The sequence below is a fragment of the Amblyomma maculatum genome, chromosome 2, assembly GCF_055883805.1.
Source record: "Amblyomma maculatum isolate TAMU_Amacu chromosome 2, ASM5588380v1, whole genome shotgun sequence".
Classification (NCBI taxonomy): domain Eukaryota; kingdom Metazoa; phylum Arthropoda; class Arachnida; order Ixodida; family Ixodidae; genus Amblyomma; species Amblyomma maculatum.
The window spans coordinates 135,628,469-135,648,817 of record NC_139345.1 but is presented as its reverse complement, the minus strand read 5'-3'; the positions used below and the strand labels follow the sequence as shown (position 1 = coordinate 135,648,817).

Here is a 20,349-nt window from a genome sequence, read left to right as displayed (position 1 = left end):
ATTCTGGCCAACTTTGGTTATAGATTAATCAAATTATGTTCAAGTTATCTAGCTGAAAATTATCTGACTAAATATATACGTTTTTATTTGTATTCAGTTGTTCGCTTTTCAGGTATGAGTAGATGTTTTTATAAAAATTCTCAACATCGGCCCAGGAAATGAAAATTTCCTAATTTGCAGGCCTTTATTTCAGACAAGGTTCATGGTAGAGCAGCAATAATTCCACAATATGTTCTCAGCATAATTATCCGCAAACAGCTAAAACTCATATTTTTATGACATTTGAATACAAAGATACGATCGCGATAATTTCCAGAAAACAGCGAATATTGAAAATTTTTAGAAAAAAAAAACAGTTTTAAGATTGTTCAAACCTTTTCCACCCATTCTACACTACCTCAGCTTTCAAAACCATTAAAAAACACCTTGCATAATTTTGTAGCGCAAGTAATTATGGCCACTTCGATAAAGTCTTTGTCCATTTATAGCGCACCGCGCAGTTCTGAAGATTCTACGGAATTTTTGAATTGTTCAAGGTTTTTAAATTTTGGCATATAATTTTGTAACAGGGAGAAATATATTTACAAAAGAGGATTAAATATATATACATTGAGGAACAGCCAAGGAGCCAGGCTACGAGGGCCCCCGTTCGACGCACTTCTTTTTCTTAATGTTCCACAAACGAGCGCGCCACTTCGTCCTCATCATTCTGAAGCTATAACAATATTTCTTCGGTCATGTTTTGTCTCGACTTCGCGAATCGACGATGACAGACACAGCAATGAATGATTCAGAATCAATTTTGTGCGCGTCGAGGTTCTGATGCGCTGTGGCATCAGGCAACACACAGACGTTTTTCGCAATCACTTTCACCTTAACGCGGATTGCACAAAAAGACGATAACGCTCAATGAGCAAGCAACGTATTCCAAATCATTTTAGTAGAATGAAAGAATTGGAAAGGGCATGGAAAACTGCCTCATTAAAACAATGTTTCTGGGCTGCATTCGTTGTTTCGAATGACTCGACAGCGCACATTATTTTCATTCCTGTACAGTTTTTTTATTCCTTTGCCACCGCCTAGCGCGGCTGGATGCATGTCGATTTTCTCTCCGTTCTCGCCGCGCAGCACTCTCTCCAGGATTAGGCTTTACCGAATATCTGGTCTTAAGCTGAAAAAATAATAACGCAACGTGTGCAGTGTCGCCGCCAATATTACCGCTCTGTAACGATGGCGACCACAGCGAGATTCAAGTCGAGTAATGGGGCGTCATTCTTTGGTTCTTGTCACAGTTTGAAAGCACGCCTTGCTGCCTGACAGGCATATGCCTGTGTTTTCACCAAAGGCGGAAATGGCGCAGAGCGCAACTCGCTTATGTTCATATAATTAAAGAAAAAGAACCTTGGTCGAGGGAGCATATCATAGAAGTTACATTCGTAGCCGGGTGCGAGCACGTAACAGCGTTTGGACCCACAGGGCTGCTACTAAACTGTGACTGGCTGCCGGTGCGGCTGGTCGGTGAATTTTGACGGAGAACTGCATTCGGGTAGTCGAGAGCACGTTTAAGGTAAACGGTTATGCGATGACAATCTCGCATTTCTTTATGAGGCGCATATGCCATTGTACTTTGGGTACATCTTAATAACAGCAGTGGTCAAGAAATATGCTGCCCGCCACACCTCGTCGCTGCGGAGCCACATCCCCAGGACCACCGTGATCGGGGTTGTATATGACGATGCAAAAAGTGATTTTTATTGATTTCTTAAATGCTCCTGCGCAATCCGTAGAATTCATTTCTTATACATAAATAATAAATATGTGTTGCGCTCGAATTATATGTACAGTACCACGCGATAAATAATGAAATATTTTCGATCACGACTAGAGGACAAATGACAGTGTCAGGTCAATTCAGAATTCAAACGTATATTTGCAATTTGAATGCGGTCTCTGTTTCGACGGGTCGTATCAATTTCTGGGTCCGCGGATTGAGATCTCTGGGCTGACATCAGAAGCACGACAAGTGGATGTGCCACAAATGTTACCTACATGATCGCTGAAAAAGGTGAATTCAGTAAGCCTGCAGAAAGGTTGTGTCGTCGCGTTGTTTTAAAAGAATCGTGACTCAAAGTAGCCATGTTGGAGCTTCACATTGTGTGATATGTGTAGGACCTGAATATAGGTTTAAGAGACATTGTGAAGATGGATGCTTCGTTTCCGCGCAGGACATGTCTAAGGAATTCAGGAAAAAAGGAGAACGGCAGCTGCTGTTGTCGGTAGCAGTTCCCGCGCCGAGTCTACTCGTGGTAGGACGCTACTACGTCCGCCGCATGGCACGGTAAGCAGTGCGGAAGAAAAAAAGAAATGATGTCCTTCTTTGATTCAGCCTAATCAGCAGGATCCAGTTCGTTTCCTAATCAGCTATGTAGTTTTTGGCAGACGAGGGGTCGTTTTTAAAGAAATGGTGCGAAAAATGGAGAGTAATAAAAGAATGTGAGAATAAAAATTGCTGATGGGTTGGTTACATACCCCGAAGAGATACAATCTATGAGGGGCGCCGTACTGGAGGGGCATGGAAATTTCTAGCACCTGGAGCTTTTTAATGTTCCCTGTCATAGCACAGTATACACGGGCGCCTTCGTTTTCCCATCATCAAAAAGGAGCCTCAGTGGTCGATATCAAATGCCTCTACAACAACCGTTGCTGATCTAAAAAAATATTGCAACATGTTTCGTTAGCGAAACGCTTAGCCAAAAATTAGTCTACTACGAACAACGTCTAGTTGGAGTTCAATCTGAATACAAAAACATCATGGAATATATATCCTGCAGGGTTATCGTCTTGCCAAATGTGACTTGCCTGCATATGTTGCTGCTGGCTCGTATTATGGAGCCCGTAAGCCTCGCCAGTGGTTAAAACGTCTGAAACGGTGAAGGCAGTTGCTCTAATTAACCTTGTAGATATATGCAGCTTGAAGGCTTTCTTAAATGTACCGGTGTAAGAGTAAGAAGCCGAGACTTCAGGTTATTTATACCTTTAGTAATGACGGATAATATAAGGGTCACTGGAGAGTAGCCATACTGTGCCTTATTCCAAATCCCATGCTTCGGAGCTTAACGGCCATCTTGACTTACAGAATATTTCTTGTTCTGCAGCGTCAAAATTTCTCGCCGTTGGAGTGGCTTTGACACGGGCGTTAATTATGAGTGTCCAGTTGTCGATATCCTATGTTATTCGAAACCTCTCTAAGAATTGCTTTAAGGGCTCTAAGACCGCACATTCTTCATGCGACGTAGGAGTCATTCGTATTGAGGGAAATGAAAGCTAAAACAAATAGAAAGCTACTAACTATGAAACATGCGCCAAGATGTCCGATTTTTTGCCACGCTTGCCAATGCGTAGCATCAGCGAGGGTTTCAAAAGATGACGGCATTTGCCAATACTTTTTATTTGTTCATTTAGCTTCGTTTGTAGGCCGCAATACGGAGGCTGTCTCTAAACAATCCTCCTGTCTTACACGTCTTCGGTCACTCGGCTTACCAGAGGCGTTGCCTTTTCAAAATATGATGATTTCAAGCAGACATATATGCACTCTCGCAGTCCGTTTATTGTTGGTATCAAGTACTCTGTTTTGCTCTACCCTGCTGTTTATCATCCTAAGACTTCTTCTTAGCCTTAATAGATGAGGTGTAATCGAGGAGCACTGCTCACGTGTAGTTGTTTTGTGAAGGACCGTGATGGAGTTGCATTATTCCCGCCAGTTAAAAATAATGCGGCGCTTGAAAGTGGCAGTTATTAATTTACACCGAGGAATACACTGTTCCGTCTGTGATATGTGGCCGAGAAGTAAAGTAAATATTCGCGGAAAACAATAGAGATGAGAGAAAGAGGATTCCTGAAAGGAAGTCATAAGTTGTCAAGCGGCTAAGATATTGAGTTGCAACGTGAATGACGTAACAAGCGGGACGCTAACCAAATGTTCGCTTCACAGGAGATAGGCTCAAAACTACCAGACGCGTTGCCGTTAAGATGCCGTTATGACGTTATGAAGGTCACAGTTACGTCCATCCAGTGATCACACCTAGGGCAATACAAAATCTTTTTATTCTGCAATTATTTGCTGATTTATGCTATATCATGCCCCGTTGTTAGCACATTTAACCAGTTCCCGCTTACGAATGGCACAAATGGGTTATCTTTGTAGCCAATTCGGAAACTCTAAAAAAAGTGTCATTGGTAGAAAATGGCCGTGATAAAAGTGGATGTTTCGTGGTGATGATAATAGTTCGGGGCACTGTACAAAGCAAAATAAAAGAAAGGACGGAGATTGAGTCGCTTCCTACTGCCTGATGTTGGGCTCTAGTTAGGAGAAAATGGGGGAAAAATCCAATACTTGTAGCAGTGATAACCCCCGTCCTTCCTTTACCTTTCGCAATTAAATATTGTAAGGAAAATTGTAGAATTGTTTTATTTTTCATCAACAATTTTGGTGGTCTCAATAGGTTCGTGGACTTCGTGAACCTGATGACGTATGACTTGCACCTATACAGCTGGTACACGCCCTGGGTGAATCACAACAGTCCTCTGTTCACAAGATGTAGTGAACCTTTGTATCTACAGACGCTCAATGTGGTAAGTGCAGCATTCGGTTAACACAATGATTTTGTTAGATCTAGCTCCGGTCAGGTTATAGCTTGGAGAGACTATACTGTTACCTCATAGACATACTAACATAGACTCCGTATCAAACTTTAGAACCAACATTTCCTTGGGCAGCATTCAAGGTAGCGTCATATACTCATTCAGCGTCATAGCGTCATTTCTCATTCAGAATCCATATGCAGTCAACGTGATGGCTAATTAGCTGCTGAGTGTACCCCAGGCCGCAAGCATAAAGCTTGCAACATCCATGTGCGCCAACTGGTGGAATTGTAATAAGCATGTTTTTTTCTGCACCTACCAGACGATAAACGCAAAGCAACAATCTTGGCTTAGCAAAAGTGCTCGGCGGAGTTTCTTACACTCATAGGCAATAAAAACGTCCCCTGAAAAAAAAAACGGAAACTTTTCTGCACTTATGCCGCTGTGTATACAGCTACAACTGGTGCGTATGGAACAGTTATGAAGTGTGTGTATGGTTTCCGTATTATCCTGGCTTCTCACAAACAATTTCCCTGCATAATGATGTCACCCTCTATTCGCACCCTAACTCTCTTTTACTTGCCTTTTCTGACTTCCGGACAGTGGAGTAGCATACAAGGCTCCCTTTGACAGCAGTGAACGCCCACACCTTTAATATCAGTAAATACTTTTCACACTCTATCTAAGATGAGGAAGCTTACACCTCTTCAGATGGCAGTAACATGGCTTCAAAAGCTTGTTTCACATGTCATTCATTTTTCCTCATTAAGAGGTTCATTCTCCTTTTCTGAGTAGATAGTGTCTAGAAAAGGCAAAGCAATAGTCATGTGATATAACCTATGAATGTGGACTAAAATATACCTATGAGTGAACTCAAAATATTGCACTTGCGAATAACACATATATATATATAATATATATATATATATATATATATATATATATATATATATATATATATATATATATATATATATATCTATATATCGCTCTTGATCACGTATATATATATATATATATATATATATATATATATATATATATATATATATATATATATATATATATATATCGCTCTTGATCACGTTCTACGTGACGCTGGCGGTAACAAAGGACGTCCCACGTCCGCCGCTATGGCTGAGGGTGGCGCTGGTGAACACTCTCAAGGTTCGTATACAGACAACATAAGTACCCAAGAAAGTAGCAGGGGGGACAGCGGCCGATGTAGCTCAGTTGGAAGAGCACCGGACGCGTTATTCGGAGGTCGTGGGTTCGGATCCCACCATCGGCACGTTGTTTTTTTCTTCTACTTTGTATCTAATTATCTTTCCCCTTAACAGATTACATTACTAATTTCTGTGATTATCCAAGTAAACATTAAAAAAAGACATAAAGTACCATCCCCAACACTTTCCTTGGCTTCGCCGACTGTTGGCTTCTTTCCTTCATATATATATATATATATATATATATATATATATATATATATATATATATATATATATATATATATATATATATATATATATAATTATATATAATTATATATAATTATATGGCGGAGCAGGTGGACCTCAATGGTACTGAAGAGGGGGCTTACTATTGCGGACATTTGCATCTTGTTTTGCAGTTGTTTTTAGCCGTAGCGATCAGATCGAATAGAAACGCTTTACTAGATTCTTTACTAACATCAAGGCGAATATCACTGCGGCAATTCGCCGTACTTATATAGTGTACATTTCGATTGCCGCGAACGTCCTGCAGGGGGACTGTCATTACATAGTGGAGCAAATTGTCCTCATTTTCACCTGTGTGTTGCCATTGATACTGTAAAGCGCTTTTAATTTTAAGTAACCTTCTTAAGAATCGACGTCACTGATTGGCGGAAATTTTATATGCAGTAGAACCCCCTACCACGCGCAAATATGAAAAGATATGCTTTAGGTTCGTCTTCCAACGTTGAACGTTAGGCACCGAATCAAGATTACAAACACGGATACATTACCCCATCGCGGAGTCAACAATGGCACCCGGAGTTGTGCATTAGGTTTCACATTTCGGTCATCGTATATATGTATTATGAGAGACCTAAACTGAATAAGGGAAGGAAGGGAGATGTTGCTGATCTAACATGTTAATGAACAAAACTAAACCAAACACGTGTTATTAACTTTCCATGCAATGCTATTTGGTAGGCAGAATGAACCGAGAGCGTCGTGTTCAAGAAGTCAAGAAGCATAGGTTCAGTGCTTTTTGCAGTAAGCCATGTCGGAAACATTCGCCTATGTTTACGGAAATGGTATCGCTTTTCTACCTGCCAGCGAATCTGTTTAATATTATCGCTACAATGTAATTGTCCAACAGCAGGCATGAGTTGAGGAAATGCCTGTAGTAATTTTTGTTTAATTGCAGTACTAGATGCAAAATTACGTGCCTCTAGTAAAAATGCTGAACAGAATTGTTACATTGAAGCAAAATGCTGCAGAATGACCAACAGTCTATCGGGTAATTATGTATACGCTGCGGTGAAAACGAATGCCTGTGACTATTAGGAAGTATTTTTGCCCAAGTTCTCGTGACATAAAAAGGAGCATCACTGTTACGAAGTGAAAAAGAACAATCAAAATATCATTACATATTGAGCAAGCACACTTGTGCGCAATACCATTTAGAATACATTCTGACAATACCGCAAATTTGTTCCTCTTTATTTTTAAGAGACCCTTTCAGGCAGAGTAGCTAAAGTGCACAGATTTTGTTGTGCTCTATGGGCGTAGGGGTAAATGGTCTTCTCCAGCAGCAACAGGATTGCGCTGTGTCAAGAACTCTGCTTCAGCTAGATCTCTCAACACAAAATTAAAAAAAAGCAGTGCGTGAAACATGCAAATTTATTGAAACATTTTATGTCATAGGAGGTGCGTTAAAGGTGAACTGATTATTTGTTCCTTGCCCTTGCATTCTGTGCAGAAAAATAGCGTTGAACTCTGGGCGAACTTGGGCATGCCAAAGTCCAAAATCATGGTCGGTATTCCGACTTACGGGCTCGCGTGGGTGCTGAAAGATCCTGACTCATGGGAAGTCGGCGCACTTGCCACTGGACGCCAAGAAAGAGGGGATGGCTTCGTCTACTATCCTGAAGTAAGTCCGCGATAGCTGTGATTATTCGTTAAAAACATGGCACATCATTTCAATTTTCTTGCCTTCCTCATTTTTGTTTGTTTTGAGTAAGCCTGGGAAGTACTGCCCCTTAGCCGGCCCCCTTCAGCCACGTGGTATGGAACAATGGGGATTATAACTGGCTTTATCCCATTGCATAGGTTTCCCCAACCTAAAGTAGCCATTAAAATTGCGCAAAAAAGGTAGATATGGACGCTCACCAAAAATAAGCAGCAAAAGCAGGTTCTAGGTCCTATGAGTGGCATGCACTGGCTCACTGCCGCGCCGCGGTGCACCGATGCCGCCCGCCATTTTTGAGGTGCGCGTAGCAACCGGGTTCCTGGTGGCCGCGCTTTGTCACTAGTGATGTGGACTGCTGGCCACGGTATCGCGGTAGCGTTTGGATGGCAAAACGTTTGAACTACTACGCGTTGCAGCCAGTTAGAAAACAACGCTTCATGATGGTGTTCTATGCAGTTTACGGTTGCACGAGCCGGTCACGAAACGGAAGCAACGATGAAAATATGCCGCATGTGGTGTCCTTCTCGACATCAAAACCAAGGCAGGGAGAGTGCTCGAAGACGGCATCGCTTTTATTAAAGCGGGAGACAATACGGCGGGAATGAATTCGCAGAGAGGACCCGAACGACTAGATGACCCACTACCGCGTGTGCATTGCGCTCTTCATAACAGGTGAGCGAAGTGTCTGGAGAGAGCCTTCGTATTTGGAGCTCTGAGAATGCACTTGATCCCACAAGGTGCTTCGAATTGACTAACTGCGTACTACATGAAAAAGGGGCAGCCTGGCTGGGCGCCGAGTTTAAACTTGGACCACAAGATGACCACGCTTTTTGGGGAGGCTGAAAATGACAGGTTCGAATGAGAGTTTTGGACAGTGATATGGGAGAATTGAGGAGGGAAGGGAAAGTTAGCAATGGAGCCGCTGATTTGTGGAGTCCAACGATAGAGGGTTGATTTTTTTTCTAGGTACACACAGTGTCGGAAAAGGGCACGTCTGAAGTTGTACGTGATTCCGGACCCTGGACTGTCGAGCATGGAAGGTTGCTACGACGGTTTACCACCGTCTGTACGTAAAAAAAAGGACCGTTCCAGTGTGAAAATATGTCTCCCCCAAACAATTCATGCACACACAGTGGCGTGGACAACCTCGCCATCAGCTTTCATATGGAGCCATGAATGGAATCAGTAGTTTTTCGCGAAATGACTGCGATGGCGCACCTGAAAACACAAAGTAGAAAATGGCGAAATTTAGCGTATGCTCCGGCCTGGATCGAAATATGTGATCGGAAAACACCTCTCCGATCACAACGATGTTATCATCATGCAGAATTTTAATCTTTGGCTACTTATCTAGACGATTCTCAAGATAATTGTGCAAATGCAAATATTTCTTTTTGTTTGCATTTTAAGTGCTCTCTAGACAAAAGGCTTGTGCTGCGGACGAACGTATAGTTTATGTCCGCTTTATCCATATGTAGATAATTTTCACATCGTCGGTCAACTCGTTTTTGGCAAAGCAAAAAGATCGTCGCCACCATTTCCTGACGTTTGTGACGTATCTGGGCGTTCAACTTTTAACAGACCTTTCGTGTACTGCCTCATGTTTCATGAGTTCCGCAGGTGAGGCGCAGCGCAGTTGACAAGACAGCACATGGTTCGCTGCACATTATCCTCAAAGAAAGCACTGCGACTACAAGACACGATACCCGCACCAGGAAAATGCACTAGGTTGTCTGTGCAGAACGCCATTATTGAACGCTGTTTTTCAACTAGCTGCAACGCGCAGTAGTCCAAACGTTTTATGGTCTAAACACCACCGCGGGACCATGGCCGGTAGTCCGCACCGCGAGTCACAAAGCGGTGCAACCACGAGACCCGCACCAGCAATGCTCTAGGTCGTCTGCATGGCTACGTGCACCACGAAAATGGTGGGTGGCGTCGAATAAACGCAGCGCCGATCGTATACCACCTATTGAAAAGGAGAATTGCTGAAAGATATTGCTACGAACAAGGCGAGCGAAGAGGACGATCGACGAGGTCGAAGGGCTGAGCGTGTTGTTCGCTCTGTGCTGTGCTGTCCTGGGCAGTGGTCGTCCAATGTACACCTTGTCTTGTACTCTGGAACTAGCCTCGAAACACGTAACATCTTTGGCGGAGGTGCTGGGTTCCATCTTCGTACCACTGTTGCGGCTGCTTCGCAGTGGTGGCCTGACTGGGATAGCCTACATGACTCAACCCAGCAAGTCACGGAGCGACAGTACAGCTCCTTTTGTGCTTATGGCGCAACATTGCGACCTTGGCTCCTTTTCAAGCAGTGATGCGCCTAGTTCGAAGATTGACTGCGCTTGTACCAAAGAGTAAGCACTTCGTCCTCTTCGTTCGCCTTCTGCACAGCCTTCTTTGCATACCTAGCCCTGAAACACGTAACTCTATACTAAATATTTCCACGATCCTAAATATGCTTAGAAGGACGGCCCAGAAAGCATTCTGAAACGGCGTTTGTATGTCCAGTGTTGAAACCGAGGGCGTGGCTTCAAGTATAAGCGAGATCAAAACTTCCTTTCAGATTTTGGGATATTTCAATGTCGTTGTCATTCCTCACCGAAGATTCGACACTAGTGTGAAAATATTACTTTTTTTTATTTACCGTCGTTAAAGTTCCAAGTGAATTGTCTGAAAGGTACGAGTTTCGGGAATGTCTACGCAGTCACAGCAACGAGGATGCAGCAAAAACCGGAAGGCTATTGTGCACGTTTAAGTGGGGATCACAAAAGATTTGCGTGTCTTGAAATCTAGATGCTTTCGTACAGGTGCCATAAAGTGATTTCTGCAGTTTTGTGGAAGCCTGCAGTAAACATGGGCGAGGACATATCGGTGGGCTTGTCGGCCGATCTTTCAAAAGGAAGAACACAAACACAAAACGATAGATTCGACGAGAAGAGAGACACAGCGCTGACTAGAAACTGACAATTTTCTTCCAGCTAAGTAACACAACAAATAATAAAAACAGGCATAGAAAGAACCAAAAAGGAAGGACGGTAAAATAAGAAAAAAGACAGACAAAAACGGAAGAATATTCCGACACAACAATCACACTATGTACAATAAGCAAGGATTAACAGTCCAATAGGGGCGACAGGGTTTGCATCAATAATACCGTAAGGGTGCTAACACGCGTACTTCCCTGTATGGATATTTTCCTAGCCTCGGCTATCTCCTTAACGGTTCTTCTTCACGCTGGTTACATTTGTTTCATGGTACAATAGCAAGCACTTTCTAAATTTGTTCTTTTTCCTCTGATTTTCTTTTTTAAGCGCATATGTATTAGTATTATTGTTCTTAATGAGGAGGCAGAAAACTGTCAGTTCCTAGTAAGCGCTTTGTTACTCTTCTCGTCAAGTGTGTTTGCATGCTTTGACACTGTTTCTTGAGAAGGGGCACAGAAGCCTCAAGAGACGTATACCTAGCCAACAAGACTTTTTTTTGTGTGTTCGAATGCAAGTGTCCCAGCTCGCTATGTTTTTACACGTAATTGCTCTGCAGATATGATGAAGGGCTCATATTTGAGCGCATATTATTTTTGTAATGGGATCCGCAGTGGTTATACACGTCTTTAGCAGATCTTTAGCAACCGTGCATACAAATTCTTCTTATTTTACGTTTATAATATTAATACAGCTACCTACAGCTACCTTTAAGACAAACACAAGTGTCATTAAAGAGCACTAACAGATAGGCTAAAATGATTTTTTGCCATGAGCGTGCCCTGGCATAGTTCATGATACAGAAATTTTAAGGAATGTGGCATGCTATGCAGGATGGCAGGATCCCCGAGTGGGTTACGCTTTAATTGGAAGCGTATAAAGCGTGGACGAAACAACTCCTTTCTTGAGTTTGTACTAAGAGTGAACAATGGAGAAATGCAGAATCTGGCTATAAAGGAGACATTCTCGCTTTAACTCAGGAGAGCGATTGTAGTTCTTAATAAATATACGGTGATGCATCTGACGTCTTCACACAGGGAGAAGCAAGCTAGGATGCGCAACGAGCCTCGTAACTATCCCAAGAAGCACTCTACATATTTTCGACAAAGACTGTACTTCGAAGACAAGGGGGTATTGTTATGGTCTGCACGCCCTGAACTGCATGATGTATGTCCTATATGTATGTAAAGCAGAGCTATACGTCTGCAAAGTAACATGCGTACGGCTTAAGTAATGCTCAAAACATTTGATTAGAAACAGCGACTGCAGCTCTTCAGAGTGTAGCTCACACTTGTAAAGTGCAATGAAACCTTTAGAGCACTGTTTCAAACAGCAACCATCCTGAGGCGTTGGTACGTCGCAAGCAGGTTTCTTGAGTTGCGCGCAATATGAGGGCTTATTTTCCTGTGTCACGTAGCCTTAAAGCTTTTGCAGCATATAATCATTTTAAAGCGACAGTTTTACAACCCTCTTCGAGCAACGGTCTTGGGCGCCACAATTTGACATCAGGTGCGGCGCACGGGATCGGCGGCGCTCCCTTCTTCCTCTACTGCTGCTTCGGTTCTTTTACTTCGTAACCCTGCTGCTAATTCTCAATGTTCACACACACTTAAAACTATATTCGTACCGGTACGTATATCCACAAATATGCAATATTGCTTGACACAATGCCGCACAGCTTTCGAGTCCCCTGCCTACTTGTTCTCTCCACCGTCACCACTGCCCATTTGGCTCCCCTCCAACGATCTCCCTCTTCAAAATGTCCCCGATATCTTATTACGCCTTTACCCGGCTTTGGTGTGCTTGAGATTCGAATACAGCCATGGAAGAGCCGCGCGCAAGAACCGATGGTTTGACTTCCGCTCTGTATATATGAATCTATCCTGACTTGACAACACAGTGTTTCGAAGCAAAACAGGTTTTTTCTTGCATAACCAGGCTTAGCCTAGATAAGACGAGAGAATTTTTATCTGTTATCTCTGCGTGTTTAAGTTGAACGCATTTCGGCGTCGGATGGTAATTAGGTTCTATGTTTACAATATCCGCGGCTTACAGACTGCACAATTCCCTTCTACTTGTGAGCTGCCATTTTGCGTAGTTGGCACCATCTAGCGGCTAAGGTGCGGACAACCGCCATGCTGGTACACGGCCGGTCTCGAGGGAGAGAGCCCGCGCTCTTTCATACGGTCTTCTCAATCGCCGCGTGACCGATGGGAACTTTTCTCCTTGAGGTACGCTCTCCGCCGCCGCAAGGGGCGCGACCTGCTCACTGTTCGCTCCGCATCTGCTTCAGTGGCGGCGGGTGGCTTTTGCCTGGCTTCGCGCTGTCGCCCGCGGGTTTCGTGGTGAGTGCAGCCCCTAAATGAGAGATTACAGAAGGTAGATGCTGCAGCGGCATCCTGTCAGCGTGCTACACACGTGAATGGAGTCTTTATATTAAAAAACACTGTCGCTCAGCAAACGTTCAACAAGCATATGACATGTATTGCGGCATGGTACCTACTTGTGTTCATTTTAATCTGAATTTTTTCCCAAGCCTGTACAAGAAGATGAATAAAAAAAAATATGAATGAGTAGTGATCACATCGAAGCTTCTTCAAGGCAAACATAACAGCAACAATGGGAAAACCGTCTTTCAGCGCTAGATGAGAAACCATCGAGGTAACACTGAAGACGAAAATAATTTTATAAAAATGTAATATAAGTTGCACAATGCTTACATGACATAAAGTATTAGTATAACGTCAGAGGAACTCTTTTAAGTTTTGTTGTCAATTTTGCTATAATTTATAGACCAGCAAATGTTTTATGTTGTATTAAAAACATATTTTAATTTTGCAAATAAACGTTGGTTTAATGAAATGTTTGCATGATATCATGATTATTTCATGAAAAAACAGGAAATCTATTTCAAGCACTAATTCCTAGCAATATTTTCTTTCTTTTTCTAGTATGTTTTTGAACTAATAGTTCCTTGTAACTATCTGTGAAGTAATGCCTGCCTTATAGAGAGCAATCGCTGCCCCATTATTATGGTAGAATGCTTTGCTTATTACACATTCGCCACTGTTACTCAAGGGAGACTCCTCTATAATGGGTATAAAAGCTTTTCCCTGTGCTATTTATTCAGAGGTGACTATAGGAGTTGTATGTCGCGCTGTATTGCGCGCCTAGGCACCTACTGTCGACACCGACGAAATCATTTCAGCTCTGCCGCAATCAGTAACCAAGGGACTGAAAGAAGTGATGGTATTTCCTGTCATCCCATTACCCACTGTCACGTATTCTGGTTTAGCTTACGTCGCTGGATACATTGTGAAGTTAATCAGTGAATTCAAGTGTGACGCTTGTGCTATCCTTCTTGAAACCAGCGAAAGAAGCAGCCCCATGTACACTATTCTGCGAGGACAAGATTCTAGCGGACTGCATTTTCAAAAAATCAGAGTTTGTAGCCCTCTTGGACAAGGTTGTGTCTTTTTTTTTTCAAAAAGCTGTCGTGCACCTACCACACACAAATGTCCTTGAAGTCCTTCAAATCTTAATCCAGCCAGCACTTGAGAACTCACCTTTGCTGAGTTGCCCGGAAGGCATTGACAATAGCCATGCTATAAGGTCCGCTTCTTTATTATGTGAGAAATTTCTCAGAATCCTTCTTGTCAATTATGCTAAGAAAGTGACAGACAGGAACGAAAGGCCAGTTCCTTATCTGCACAAACCATCCAGAAAGATTTTGAGACTTTAATTTTCTAGCCGCATGTACCGTTTTCATGAATGAGTGCAATGTGTTAACTTTGAAGGACATTTTGTTTATTGCTTGCTGCTCTTTTCAATTATGCATACCTGTTTATGCCCATTTCCTTGATTAAATGTTGTGTTTTTATCACTGTATTAAATTGACTACGACTGTCTACGTGTGCGTCAGTCGCGAGACTACGTATACATCTGCTGTCTTTCAACTTACTGATTTGTTTTAAACGAAGCTAGAACAGCCCACTTCACTAGACAACTGAAATTTTAACTGTATGGGTAAATTTTTGTTCCTTACTCTGAATCTGAGACGTGCTATGAATTCTCTTCAGTGCCTCTTTTTCTCTAAACGAAAATGGCAGTAGTTGACAGAATATCCATCGAACAGTTTGCCATGCACTAGCGGTAGGTCGCGCTATACCTGCTTGCAGCTTTGAAAGGCACACTGCATAAAATGGTACATATAGGTTTGTGAAAAATTTCGGGGCAAAAAGTGATGATGTAAGTTCACCCGAAACTTCATTCGACCGTGCGCGACAGCTCTAACGAATGCGCGCGCGGTCTCGTGCGCTTTATTGCCCATTTTATTGCTTATACACGATAAATCAGACGCTGATTACGGCTTTTTCCTATAAGCCATAAGGGGTGAAATATCAGGACCTTCCCGGTTGCAACCGATGCGGGCGGAGCGAAGAGTGAGCGCGCGTTTCCCTTGCGCGTGAACGGCTGTAGCGGAGGAGCAGCAGTGGGGCGGTGGCGACCTCACTGAGGCGCGGCGGGCGGTGGAAACAGACCCCATTGGAGAGGCCGTAAGAGAAGAGAGAAACGCGCTCTCCCTCGAGACCGGCCGTGGCTGGTATTTGCGGTCACGTCGGCGGGAGAGAAGACAAGGAACACAGATCCGTATTGCGGAGCTTGCATGTGCACACTTTTTCGCTCTGACTTAAAAAGAAATCTTTTCAGCAGCATCTAGCCATTCATTCAAAAACGAGCGAAATATATGAATCAATGGCCTCCTGGGCTAAAAGCTCCCCATGGAGCTTGACTAAGGTACAAGAGACCACTACGGGGCAGTAGCACACAAAAAGAAAACAAAGCAGTAGAATTTAGCACTAACAATCATTATATAGTCTGTTGATAAACAGTGCAAAACATGAAATTTACATTGGGCATCAAAAAGAAAGACACAAATCAAACCATTTACTAATTGCATCTTAAAATTGTAAACGCAAACAGTTCAAAACATGAAATTCACATTTTGAACGGCAAAAAAAAAAGAAAGTAGTGAAACAAATTCAGTAGCTTCATCGTAAAAAGTGAGTTGTTCCATCTAAAAATAAAAAACAGCAAACAGCAATTTCATTGCTCTAAAAACGAAGACCTCGTGTTCTTCTCGACTGGGGCTTACTATGTGTATCAATTTATTCAGTATTGCTGGTAGATTGTGAGCCAAAGATTTGAGCTTGAAAATTGTACGGAATCGTAGAATTTCCCATACATCCAGATTTATGGTGGGTATATCAGTATTTCGGCGTTGTAAACTTGGTAGTGATGTCATGTTTGTAATATTAGGAGAGCAAATCTTGTGTTTGTAGCAAGCGAAATTCATAAATACGTTCTACAGATACGATTTCATATAAGCAAAAGGCATTTCTCGGCCATGAACCGCAAGCCTGATTACAGTCAGCGTGTAGCTTTTGTATGGCACAGAGGGGCGGTGGCGTACTATTGGCGTGGTGAATAAAACAATACAGGACATCTTTGGATCTAATTTTTATTCTTGAAAGATTTCTATGGATGGGTGACCGCAACAGCTTAGAGCAATGAAAGCAAGCCAATGCCGTTTCATGTGATTGTAGGAGCACAATAATCGTGCTAAATTTGTTGGGCAAACCGATCATGCTAATAGACTGTTTACTACTTCAGCGGATACTGGGAGAAGTTGTTGCGCATCCACTAAGGTTATATTCATGATCCATTGTCCACTTCATTTCCATTTACTGTGCCCTCGATCACTGTTTGAGGGTAACAAGTGGCGTTGAAGCGTCCTTGGCACTGACCACCTGGCAATCGTATTTCAGCATTCGCTGCATTACTCTGCCACCGGTTTACCAATTGCTTGTGGTTAGCAGCGAGGGCTGTCGTCGAAGACGGGAGCTGCTATCCTGGAATTTCTGTGACTGGTCCCTCGCTGTGAATCGTCTGATGCAGCTGTAATGCTGAGGTCCAGCAGAAGAAATAGGAAATGGATAGTAGAATCTCATAAAATCTTGACTTTACGAATAATGTCCCATAATGACCACAGCGAACTTTGTTTCATTTGGTTTGGTTATGTAGAGTTTGACGTTCAAAGTGACAAAATGAAGGTAATTTTATGAACAACTATTACATTAAACATCTGTTGTCGCAAGATTTGATTATTAAAAGGAAATGGCTGTCGTTCCCATGACCACATTCACATTTATTATCGGCACCAAAAGCTTATGAGAGCCATGTTTTCTAAAAATGTTTACTGTGGCACTATTTGGTTAAACAAGAAAGTGACGACCAATTTATTTGGCATCGTTGTCTTCAGTTGGGACCATCATGTTTTTTCACACTTGCAAAACCTTCAGGTACGTCGAAATAATTTTTCTTCTCCAGGCAGCCAACCGTAAAATTTTGCCGTAAAGAACATCATCCGCTTTTCACACGGGTATTGAGCTTTTTCTGTCTCTTCTCTACAAACACACTGTTCGGAACTCGCATGAAAGGCTGCCAAGCGAAACATTTTTGCTTGGTGTTTGAAATTAAGCGGCCGCTCGTCATAGCCCGATAGAAATAGCTGCAACTGGAATAGCGATATGAACTCACAGTGCTTTTCATCTCTATCTTTTATTAACGATCTGTTTTAAGCTGTTATTTCTTTGTTAATTAAAACACTAACGAAAAGGAAAAGGTTTTGCTAGCCGCGGCACTTGTTAGTAGCTATGTATGGCCGGCAGAAATGAAACAATCGTGGATCGGAAGGAAAGGAACGGGGGAAAAGACGGTAGAGAGGTAAGGTATAGGATATGTCTAAAGCGTACGAAATGTAACGAACTAGAAATTGAGCATCGCTCGTATCACTTGAGAACCTTAGACGGTTTTCATCTGTTCAAGATGTTTTGTGTGCAAAAGACTGCGTGGCGCGTGGGCTTCTGCGTTGATTGCCCTGGCGCCTTCGCTGCAATCACCGCGTCCCCACAGAGCAGAAAGGAGGAGTGAGGCTGCGCGCTCCTGTTCGAGGCTTTTTCTACCTCGCCGCGAAAATGGTCTATAACCATTATCTTTTGTGCTGTGGACATTTTCATTCCTGGACACCTAAGCATTAGCAAGAAAACACTAGTTGACACAATTTTGTGTAATCAATTTGTTTTGAATAACACAGAGAACTCAAAAATTTACAACATCATGTGGTATATTATTTGCCAGGTGTGCAGGTTGTTGGAAGATGGAGCTTCGTGTGAATATGACGAAGAAGCGAAGGTTCCATTCCTACATAATGGCACCCTGTGGATTAGTTACGACGACCAGGATAGCGTGGCAATTAAGGTAGGGGCAGTTTCTTTACTGTGTGCAACAGTGGCACATAGACATGGAATGATTTAGATCACTCTTGACTGGAAATTGACTTTAAATTGATTCATGGAGACACGAAAACTAAGCTATTAACCAAAGAGACCGTTTTATAAATTATACTTTCGTTGTAGTAATCCTTCTTTACTACTTTTACGATATAACAGCGCGTTTAATTACTTCTAATTGTTCCCGTACCGCTAATTGTTTGTAACGAAATATTAAATAAGTCAACAAAATGTATTTGTCGAGAAAAATCTCTCCATTTTCTTTCAAACCCACAAACCTTTTTAGCCAGCTTGTTATTGAAAATATAAACTCTTTCTGAGCCTGCTGAAAGTTCGGCCTCCATTTTACCGTACAGATCTTCATTTATTCCATTCGATGCTGGCCTGAAGCGGAAAACAGTAAAACCATCCGTCCCACTCATTTCCCGCATTGAAACATTCAAAGACGTGTTAAGAAATTTGCTGTCTTAAAGCCTCTGCCACTTATTCTTGTTATGGCCCTTTGCTTTTGTCACCTTTTTGGGTTTTCAATCTGCTCCAGTGCTTAGTTGTTCATTTTGTTTGTATTCTCGGATTTTGTTGAACCCTTGTACGCACCTCTCTGCAGCGCCGGATAAGCCTTGAGAGTAAAAAAAAAGTCAGTACATGTAGGAGCGTACAAAAATGAACAATAAATAGCCGACATTGTTACATTAAGAAGGCGCATTCTAACCGAGAACGTCAAGAAGAGGAAACGGGTGTCCTACCAAATATTTCTGCTATTACTTTGCTCGCTTTCCATGTGAAAAAGGAAGAATTGAAAGCCTGCTTCTCAGGGCAATAATGCAGTGTGCGCAATACCCACGGACACCCTGGTTACCAAGTTGTGGTGAACGGTGAGATGGGGTAGATTCCGATGCGCAATAGCGTATCGAAATTTTCACGCTCCTCTTTTGTCAATTTAAGTCTCTTCTTTGGTGGACAAATAAATATGAGCCCTCGGGACGCGGATATAAAGGAAAAAAATTGAAACAACTGAAAAGATTAAGGAGAAAATGTGTGCTATTACTAGAACGGCTACCCTTGTGCCGCAACTTTAGAAACCTTGTGCGTAGGTACCAGATATTCCTATGAGCGTGAATATGCCACATATGCCAGTTTAGAAAGCGATTACATCGATGATGTTTGAAGTTGATAGCAGCCCACAATAATTTGGTCCTCACATATACGGCAGCATTTCATCTACTGCCATTAAGAAAAAGCATTCCTCAGTTTTAGAGGCAACAGTATTTCTTGTCTTTAATGGTAGGTTGCTGCTTAGAAAATGCTTCCGGGGTTATTGACGATCTTAGGTCGTCCTTTGGCAAAAATGGTCATTATTAGTCAGGAACAGAGCCAGTGTACGCCTGATTGCACCTATATGTATTGTATTTCATCTATGTATATACAAGCACTCTCTATTGACTATTCCTGCCCCTCTCTGTCTTTTCATCTTTGCACGTTAAGTTTTTTTAGTCGGCTTTACTTTTTCCAGTTTGAATGAATGTTGTTACAGCCACGAACACAACTAGAAAACGCGTTGAATTAATGGCGTAAGAATCAAGCTTATACGGGAGGCGTTTTGCGCTTAAATATTAGCAGTATTAAGCACTTCATTTGGTTTTTGTGCTTTTTATATACTTTGAGAATAAAAATTATTTTGGATGCTTCCAGGCCGAATGGGCTGTCAGAAATGGCTACGGAGGCACCATGACATTCACCCTAAACGCGGATGACTGGGCTGGAATTTGTGGAAACAAGCCTTTCCCGCTTCAGAGGAGCATCATCAAACATCCCAAATAAATCTACTATGGACGTTCAGACGGCCAGTGAGGGATCTGCAGTTTTATTTGTGTACTGTTCTTTATCCGAAGTTTTGTCAGTTTTGAATTGGTCATGAGTACTTCTTTGGAGCCAACAATTAAGACTAATCTCTCTAATGAAACATTCCAGGAGAGCAATCAAGTCTGCTTATTTACAGTATACGAAACAATTTTTGCGTGGTTTTGGTAATTATATTCTGCAAGTTAGTCTTTTGCTGCTTCACAGGTTACGTCATGCGCCTTGCGCTATAATTCAAGGGTAAATTGAGTCTCCCGACGTTATTGGTATTCCTTTAAAGATTTTTTTCTTCACTGCCAAGGCTGCAGAATGCTGCTGCGCTTTGCTGTGTTATG

The 20,349-nt window shown here is 42.3% G+C and overlaps 1 protein-coding gene across 2 annotated transcripts in view; it reads left to right on the top strand.

The window, feature by feature from the left end:
• Positions 1–20,002, top strand: part of LOC146199947 (chitotriosidase-1-like) — a 70,437-nt gene extending 50,435 nt beyond the window's left edge. For both annotated transcript variants that reach the window (XM_084595307.1, XM_084595308.1), the window contains 5 exons: positions 2,226–2,338; positions 4,503–4,632; positions 7,609–7,779; positions 18,003–18,122; positions 19,847–20,002. In XM_084595307.1, coding sequence (XP_084451433.1) covers positions 2,226–2,338; positions 4,503–4,632; positions 7,609–7,779; positions 18,003–18,122; positions 19,847–19,975 — 663 coding nt within the window. In that variant the 3' untranslated portion in view covers positions 19,976–20,002. The remainder of the gene's footprint in view (positions 1–2,225; positions 2,339–4,502; positions 4,633–7,608; positions 7,780–18,002; positions 18,123–19,846) is intronic.
• Positions 20,003–20,349: the final 347 nt, after the last annotated feature.